Source organism: Rhea pennata, chromosome 3 (assembly GCF_028389875.1).
Source record: "Rhea pennata isolate bPtePen1 chromosome 3, bPtePen1.pri, whole genome shotgun sequence".
NCBI lineage: Eukaryota > Metazoa > Chordata > Aves > Rheiformes > Rheidae > Rhea > Rhea pennata.
Genome location: NC_084665.1, coordinates 72,296,222 through 72,305,577, shown reverse-complemented (window position 1 = coordinate 72,305,577; position 9,356 = coordinate 72,296,222). Strand labels below are relative to the sequence as shown.

The following is a 9,356-nucleotide window of genomic DNA, read 5'->3' as shown; positions in this document are numbered from 1 at the left end:
ATTTTAATTTTGGCCAGCTCAGTTCTTGTTTCTATTTGGAGTACCTATGTGGTGGCACCTGTGAGAAAAACTGATTCATAAGTATGTCTGCATTTTTAAAATTAAAAAAAAAAAAAAAAAAAAAAAGAACATATTACTGGAGGTCATAGACAGAACATATTATGGGCTTGATTCTGTAAGACATTGAATGGCTGCAGCTCACTTTGCACTGAGTGAATCTGAGGCGCTTGTCATGTGGTCATACATTTTTGTTAGTTTAGTTACAGGTGACAAGGCAGAGCAGTAGCATCAGAAATGGAAAATGATGGCAGGAAAAGTTTGGTTACTGTTTCTTTATGGCTGATGGGAACATCTGTTCTCACAGGGTCTCTCCTGAAGTCTAGATAAGCAATAAAAAGGTAGATAGTAAGAGCATAGGAAATGGAAGATTTAAGAACACAAAATTGAACCCTCCCCACCTATTTTTGTAGTAATAACTGCTCTAAGAAAAGTTATCAACTCAGATGAATCACACCTAGCTAAGGAGGCTAATTTAAAGAAATTTTAGCAAACTATGAGAAATAAGCTTTTCCGCAGAGTGATCTAGTCCTTAGACTGTGTACCTGTCTCTCTTATGAGGCATTTTGAATATGTGGTGAAACCTGAGTGGAGTAAAAGTAGGTCATGATGCCTAGGCACTGACTAACCAGTCCTCCCAGCAGTTTCAGTCTTAAGACATGCTGCTGGCAATCTGGCATCCAGCTTAGCCTGGGCTGGTGTTTCTGTCCACTCTTGCAGCCATACATACTGTACATGTCTTGACATCAGGCAGCTCTGAAGAAACAGGTCAAATTTGACCTGTACTTGGCACAAAGAAGAGATCTTATGAAGAACCAACCATATAAAAGCAGAAACCCCCTTTCCTACTCCCAAAGAAATGAAGATCTTGCCACTTAAATACTGATCACTGTATAGATTAATTACTCGGTGCTCATAACTGAGGGCTCTCTTTCTGCTGAGGTCATCTATTTTATCTTATAACACTCTGTAGACAGTACATGGTATCATTCAACTGTTACTATTAATATCTTTCTTTGCTTTTGAACACATACTACACTTCCTACACTGTATGAACTCCCCATGTGGATCAACCGCCTCAGTGTGTTTTCAATGATGCAGCCTGTGTGCTTTAGCTACGTAATCTTGGGGAAGAAGACCAATGCAGTACCAAAGAGCTGTGCTTCCTATAGGAAGGAGGAGATAGATGCTGTGTAGGCTTTCCTATGCTTTCAGTGTCTTTTGTGCAAACACGATTTTCAAGATTATTTGCACTGGAAAGGTCCAGTCCCTCAAAGGTCAAATGTTCTTCAGTGGGAACTTCTGTTGAAAACAGGCTGCAGAATGAAACTTTCTGGCATGAGAATAAAAGGCATCTTTCCGCTCAGAAATCTTCCATATAGAGAATTTTGCAGTATAATGTATAATTTAAGAAATGTAGTCTCCTGCAGGAGAGAAAAGGATTTTAATTCCAGGCTTTTACCTTGGAATTTGTTTTCTCTTTTTATTTTCCTTTTTTTCTTTTTTTTCTTTTTTTAGTAAGAAATCGAGCCGCTCGGGCGGATTGCAGGCGGCGCGGTGAAGAGCGGCGGGGTGCGGGCGCTGCCTGCGGGGCCTGTGCGGGCGCTTCCTGCGGCTCCCGCCGGGCACCGCCGCGGCTCGCGGCGAGGCTGCGGGCGGCTCCGCGGTGCGCCGCGGGCCCCGCGCCGCCGCGCTATTGTCCGCGCCTTCCCGCGCCCGGGAGACGGCGCGGCCGCCGCTCCGGAGCCGCGGAGCCTCCCGCCGCCCTCCGCACACGCCCTGCCTGCAGAGACACCACCATCTTGTGCTCGCTCAGCTCCGCCGAAAACGGCCGGGGCGAGCCGCGCGGAAACTTTCCCCCCCCCCGCCGCGGAAATTGCACCGCCGGCGGCGGAAAAAAAAAAGAAAAAAAGAAAAAGAAAAGAAAAAAAGGAAAGAAAGAAAGAGAGAGAGAGGAAAAAAAAAAAAAAAAAAAAGCCGGAGCCGCCCCCGGGGGCGCTGCGCGGCGGCGCTGCGCGGAAGGGCGGGGGCCGCGCACAGGCAGCCCCGGACCCGGCTGGTACCATCTGCGCGCGCCGGGCGTGGAGCGGAGGCGGCGGCAGGAGCGGGACGAGCATCCTCAAGGCCGAGCCTGTGTTTTGCTTTTGCTGCGCTCGGCGCCGGCGAGCGGGAGGGTCTTGGACACAGCGGAGCCAGCGAAGCACCTGCAGCTTGTGTTTTGTCCTCCTTATTTTCTTCCTTCCTCTTTTTTTTTTTTTTTTTTTTCCCTTGAAATCCAAGAAAATGCTTCTGAACGGAGGCAAGCACTGATCTTACGTAAATGGTCCTCCTTTTGGAAAGACAGCCCTCCTGGAAACTCTCGGCTCGGGGAGCCACTTTCCGTATCGCTCGCTCCTGCCTCGCAGCCGGGCCCCCCTTTTGCTAGCGATTGCAGCATCAGGGGGTGAGATCACTGTTTGCACAGAGCTGGGGGTGGGGAGGCGAGCGGAAACCAGCAGCCCTCAGCCCCATCCCGAAGGCAGAGTCCGGCCGATTTCATCTCCCTCTCTCCCATTTTTTTTTTTTTTTTTTTTTTTTTGGACTCGCTCGGGTGCATCATGTGGCCCTGCGGACCCCGCGGCAGGCACGGCGGCGGCACGTCGCAGAGATAACGCGCCTCCTTCAGCAGCCCGGGGCGGGGGGAGACCGCCGCGCTCGGGCCGGGGGTGTCGCGGAGAAGAGCCGTGCCCGGAGGCGCCCGGCCGAGGAGCCGCCCGCTTCGCCGCTGCGGGACCTGCGCCTCGGCTGGCGGCGGCGGCGGCGGCGCTGCGGCGGCTGCAGCCGCGGCTGGGCAGAGCCGCACCGGGGAGGGAGCGGGGGGAGGAAGGCGAGGAGCTGCCTGCCGTGCCGGGGGACCCGTCCCCTAGGGGAGACGGGGGTGCCGGGGGTCCGCCCGCAGGCTGCCGGGAGGCTGAGGAGCGCAGGCAGCATCGGGAGGGAGGAGGAAGAGGAGGAGGAGGGCAGCACCATGACTCATTTGCAGGCAGGTCTGTCCCCTGAGACTCTGGAAAAAGCCAGGCTGGAGCTGAATGAGAACCCCGACACCTTGCACCAGGACATCCAGGAGGTGCGGGACATGGTGATCACTCGGCCGGACATTGGCTTCCTCCGCACCGACGATGCCTTCATCCTGCGTTTCCTGCGGGCCAGGAAGTTTCAGCACTTCGAGGCGTTTCGCCTCCTGGCCCAGTACTTTGAGTATCGCCAGCAGAACCTGGACATGTTCAAGAGCTTCAAGGCCACAGACCCTGGCATCAAGCAGGCACTGAAGGACGGCTTCCCTGGGGGGCTGGCCAACCTGGACCACTACGGCAGGAAGATCCTCGTGCTTTTTGCAGCCAACTGGGACCAGAGCAGGTAAATGCAGAGCCACCTGCCTGCCTTAACCCATTCTTCCCTGGGGGGGATGCATGGGAAAAGCTGCACCTGATCAAAAGGAGGCTGCATGGGCAACAGGGAAACACCCGGGTCTACCCAGAAGGGGGCTGGGCAGCAGCAAGGATGGAGGAAGGAGGAAAGAAAGAAACAATAAATTCTGTGGCTTATGGCTTTTGTAACCTTCTCATCCTTTAGGCTCTGAAATTCATAAGGGGAGTAGAAACTGCTTAGCTGCCCCTCTCAAATGACTGATTTGAGGTTTACCCACTTCTGCCTCTCCCTTAGCTGAAGTAAGCAGAGAAGGTAGACGATGCACTTTTCCAGCTTGACAAAGGCTGGCTGCATTCAGTGTGCTGGTCTTTATGCTTGAGCATACACAGAGCCGTCCAAGTGCAATAGGAGGAAGTGGGAGATGCTGTTTGCAAATCAGGAGTATCCATCATGGTTTTCAAGATGAAAAGTTTGCCTGTGCAGGAAGTTTATGCTCTGAATCCTTTCCCTCAGCTAAAGAAAGCTCTTCCTGAGCCATCTGGAAATGCCAGGATGGAAGTTATGGTAACCACTTCTTTTCCCCACTTACACTGCTCTAAGCATAAATCCCCTGTATAAAATGGATCCAAGTGAAAAAAATGGACTTTGCAAGCAAAGCAGTCTGAAGGAGGCTAGTGCAGTCCCCCAGACGATGCCTGGTCCTTCCTTTTAGTGACAGGGTATATGCTATATGACACTATCTGATTATTCTAAATGCCTCATTAAATGCCATGCCCAGTTTCTCCTGAAGTCTAAAATTACAATCTCCAAGACTGCTTGACTTTAGTACATGTAAATGAGTGAATCTATTGAGAGTGAACCTTCTCAAATCTACCCCTATGAGTACTGCACAGATTCTCTAGGCTCTTGATAGCAGGGCTAAGATCCAAAGCACTTCTCAGTGAGAAAACTTACTCTTGCATAGTGCCTTCACAAGAACCAGAACTCTCTTTTGTGCAGTCCATACAAGCTGGACATAGGCAGAGCTGAGTGCTCTGGGCAGATATCCCAAGCTCTGATGTTTTGAAACATGAGGAGGACACAAGCTGCTAGCAGTGTGGATAAAAAGGAGACAATCTGGGGGATCAACATGCTTAAGCTTGCTCCTGAAGATTTTATGTAGCTTTCCTCTTGCAGGCTGTGGTGATGGCCACTGTGGCCAGTGGTCTCCCTGTCTGACTGTGCCAGTAGGTGTACCAGGCACGGTGCTCTGGCCCAGAGGGCAGCTGGCACAGCATGGTTTACTTCTTTTCCAAAACAAGATGGCCCTATCCAAAATGTATCCTGGGAATGTTCCCCTTACTAATCCCAATACCCTTACCCATGACTAACCCCAATACCCAGAAACTGGGAGAATGCTGTTTGGCACAAATCAAAACTGTGTCTGTGACCACGCTAACAAAGTAGACGGGGCCAAAGAAGCTGACTGGGGAAACAGGGATGATGCGGCTAAGGATGCTCTGAGTGGGCTTCATTTTCTTATGTTCCACATAAGGACAAGGTCAACTTTTAATTAAAATAAACATCTAACCCAGACTCTTAAAAATCTCCCAAAAGAAGAATTTGAAATGAAGTGGATATTTAAACATTTTATTGAATTATAGCACTGCCATGTTCCTTTTTTAAAAGCTAGTCTGACCTATTACAAACCACTATTTCTTAATAATGGAAAAAAACGCAAACTTTGTGACACTTTTCAGATCATTAGTTCCTAGTCCCAGTAAAACTAAGAATTTAAATTCAGACAGAAAGTAGCATTTCAAAAAATAATTGGCATGTGAAAAGAATAGATTTATTCTCAATTATAGATGTGCTGATATTTATACTACATGAGATCAGCCGACATATCAGCAAATTTATTGCATTCTCTTCTGTCTTTTTTGTAAAGTCCTGTTGATGCAATTAATCTTATTTACATTATAACAGCACAGTGACTGAAGTACCACCGAGTACCTAATGGCCATATTTGCCATTATGTCCCCATCGCTCTTAAGCACAACATAACCTTGCCTCCAGAGTTAGGAACTTGCTTTCAAGTAGACAATTCAGTCAAAGTGGTGAGAACTGAAGCCCACTGTGGGAAGTAGCTTGCTACAAGGTATATAACAAGTTAGTGACAGAGCTGGGAGTAGGATTGGGTCACTTTCTTTTCTAATTAATTTATTGACTTCCATTCTCTGGTGTTCAGCAATTACCTGAGCCTGAAAAACACAGTGTGCTCAACTTATACTGGAGCTGCTTCACACTGTGTGTACAACTTATGCCTTAACTGATGGAGACCTTACAGTGTGTAAGGCAGTGCTCCTCTTACACCAGAGATGGAAGGATTACTTTTCAAAGTTTATTTTGTTGCAATTTCTCTGAGTGCTTTATAAACTTACAAAAAACATTGATAGAGAACAGCATGGCTCCAAATTTAATTTATCATGTGCATAAAATTTATTATGGCCAGCATGTAACAGTTCAAAATAAAAAGTGACAATTTGTTATTTAAATGAATAGCAGACATACTATAGAGGATTTATATAGCACCAGCAGTCTATGATTTACATAGTTCCAATTAGAAAGAAAAGCGTGGGAGGAAAAAAATTCCTACGGTAAAGCAAGCCTGTGCATTAGATGTTAAATCATTAAATTAAAGCAGGGCCTGAAAACTATACCAGATGTCCTACCATCTGAACAACTAAATCAGACTTGTATTTAAAACAAACAGAAAAACAAAAGGTGAAGGAGAATGCATTGAGTAGTCCAGCAGCTTTTCAATGGGACCCTGCTTAACTCTGCCTCCGGTCTCAGCTATTGGGAAGGTCAAGGATGGTATTCCTTCCAGAAACCTGGAGAATATGTAGGGACGAATCAGCCTTCCACATTAGCTTCCAGACTGTTGATTCATAGTTACATTTGGCTTGTAGTTGTGTACTTGCATTTGAAGAGTACTCTTTTATTTTATTTTATTTTTTAATGTGTCCAGTTGGTGCTGTTATGAAGCTTTTTTCCATTAATGGTGCAATTAACTTCAGCTCTCAGTGGCAAAGGATTGGTTGTCATGCCTATTTGGCTGTATGCTTCATGGCACCTGTACGCAAGCTCACTATAAAACCTAGTCCTTTCTGATGCTATTTATTCGAGCTCTTTTCCAACATTAATTATCTCAGAACTTTCCTGAACAGAAGAAAAGTGCAGTAATACATAATTCTTGTCTGTGTCATAGTGACCCAGTGAGCCAGGAATATCCCTCAGTGAATATGGAAATCCACTGCACTTGTTAGTGTTAACTCTGCTGTTGCCTCAGCTAATTTTCAATAGGGAAGAAAGCACATATAGGGGCATAGTATGTGTCTGCTTTCCTGCCAGAAGTTCTAGAAACTTTTCCTCCAATTAAATGAAAGCTTATATTCTGCAGACATTAGGAGGCTGATCTGCTTCTCCGCTTACTATTAACCACAGGTGAGTTGGCAGAATATTTTTCAAACTCTACAGGAGATAGTATGACAAAATAGATTGTATTACTAGCAGTATTAACATCAATAACAAGCTATCTAGTTAATAGATTAAATTTATATTTGAAAGTAATATCCTTCAAGTAATTATTATTAACTAGTGAAAACACTTTTTAATAGTTTCTCTAGCTGACTAATATTGCCTTGTTTTGGCTTTCCCCATATATCTGCATACACCTATTATCACTTATATTTAGACTATGAATGTGTTGGCTAGGGACCATCTTTTTGGTTAATATTTATGAAAAACTTAGATCAGCTGAGTCTTCATCCACGACAGCGACTGTTAGGCTGTGGGCTAATGGAGTAATGAACAACATTAAAGAGAAATCTAAAAGATAATCTGGTGAGATCTTTGAAACTTTTTCTATTTTTCTGTTCATTTGTGTGACACTGGTAGTGCTTAGCTTCAGAATAAGGTCCCTGAGACGTATTGCTACTAATCAAACGGAACAGCTCTAATTAGAAAAGTTTTGATCCTCCCTCTTTTCATGGTTCAAATCAGTACTCAGACTGACAAGCCAAGGAGATCTGAGGCATCATTTCTAGGTACTCCTTTGTGTATCGTGGGGGCTCTTATTTCAGTGAAATTCTGAAAATATTAAGCCAGGAGAGTAAATTAGAAATGGGATGATGGCTCAGAGACTCAGCCCGTTTTCTCTTTTAAACCATGATTTCACAGTAGTTCATTTGACAGAAGCCATCACCTGCCAGAATGGTGATGAGCCTCCCAGACAGGCTGTGTGTTCCTTATGTGTTTGAGACCTTCAGGATAGACCTGGCCTATATTCAAGCCAAGACACCTTTCCATTTGTCTCTTCTAGTTATATATCAGTTTGCATTTGGAGATTCAAAATTATTCCCCTCCATTTTAACTTTCAAAATAACAAAAGATTTCTTGATGTCAGTAAAGATGCATGTCAGCCACAGAGTTAATAGGGCAGCTCTTATGAATCAGAGATAATGCACTGGGGAATTGGCTGGAACCAGAATCTGATTAAACAGATACTATAGTGGATGCCATCTACATCATCGAGACATAATATATTGAAATCAGATGACATATAGTTGGATTTTACATGAGACCTTCTCCTTGTCTTCTGCTGTTGGCCCAGTGGGAATCACAATGGCTTCTGGGAATGAAGTGAGTGCACAGAGCAAGAGGTAAAAGTGAAAGACCATGGTGAAATGTACTACTAAAAGTTGATAGCATTGTCTGCCAGTCTGTTGTTTTCCAGAAATCCTTGGAAATACTTTGATTTTGTTCATATCCTGTAAGAAAATCTCAAAGAACTTTTCTTTCCTATAAAGGAGAATTTGCTGCCACTGCTAAATTGCAAGAGTGGGATGTTCAGTTAATTATTTTAGTTGCTCTGTTCCTAAATTAAATGACAAATCAAGACCTTAGCGGCGTTACCTGAGCAAGCTCTGTTGCTGTTGTAGAAAACAGTAGCTATCCTGAAGCACTTGAAAGAATCACTGTTAATGTGCCTATTAGCATGTCAAGCCTTTTCCATCCTCCTTGTTTCAAAGTCAACCTGAATGAAAAATTTCAAGAGGTAGCAGAGTGTATCTCCACACTAGATCCCACCTCATTTGAACTGACGCCTGGAACTCACGTAGAAGAAGGTCGTGAAGAATGCATTACGCTGAAGAATGCATTACATATGTGATGACATCTTCCCAGCTTTTATTTTTCACATTAACAACGGGGCTAAAAAAGTTCTCTGAACGCTCAGTTGAATTAGGCATAGCCCTATAAATAAGGGGCATTAAATGCATTTAAATTAATCATAAAATTCTGGGTTATCCTAGGAATTAGTGATACCTCGCTAGCTACAATACGTCCTATAGGAGTTTGTTTAAACAAATGAAAGTGATTGAAGTTAACTGTAAGTCAACCAGGTTTTACTTTTGCACAGCCCAACTCCAGGTTATTGTAGGACACGTATTGTAGCAAATCAGGCCCACAGCAGCCTGCTAACTTCGCAGCATGGGAGAAGGTCGTTTTAAAACTGGGACCAGAGCAAAGCAAGGGGCTCGCTGTCCCTGAAATAAAGATCATAAAACCTGAAGGTCATTGGAGTCAAATGATAAATGTTTGTTGGACTCTTAGGATATTGCTGTGAAAAATTGACATGTCCTGCTGAGCCCTGACAGAGAGCTGCCCAATGGCTGTAATTTAACACAGACTGATAAAAATAAGAGTAACATCTTCCCTTCAGACTGGACACTAATTTCTCTTAAAATTAAAGGCTAATATGCTTTTTTGCCTTTTTTTTTTTTGAAGTACAAAGTCGATCAAAGCCATCTTGGACCAAATTTATTTCATGCTCACTTGCAGCTTATCCT

General features: G+C 44.8%; 1 protein-coding gene across 1 annotated transcript in view; it reads left to right on the top strand.

Moving 5' to 3' along the window:
* Nucleotides 1-3,052: 3,052 nt before the first annotated feature.
* Nucleotides 3,053-9,356, top strand: part of CLVS2 (clavesin 2) — a 56,663-nt gene continuing 50,359 nt past the window's right edge. The window contains exon 1 of the mRNA XM_062570922.1: nt 3,053-3,453. Within this exon, the coding sequence (XP_062426906.1) occupies nt 3,065-3,453 (389 nt within the window). The 5' untranslated portion in view covers nt 3,053-3,064. The remainder of the gene's footprint in view (nt 3,454-9,356) is intronic.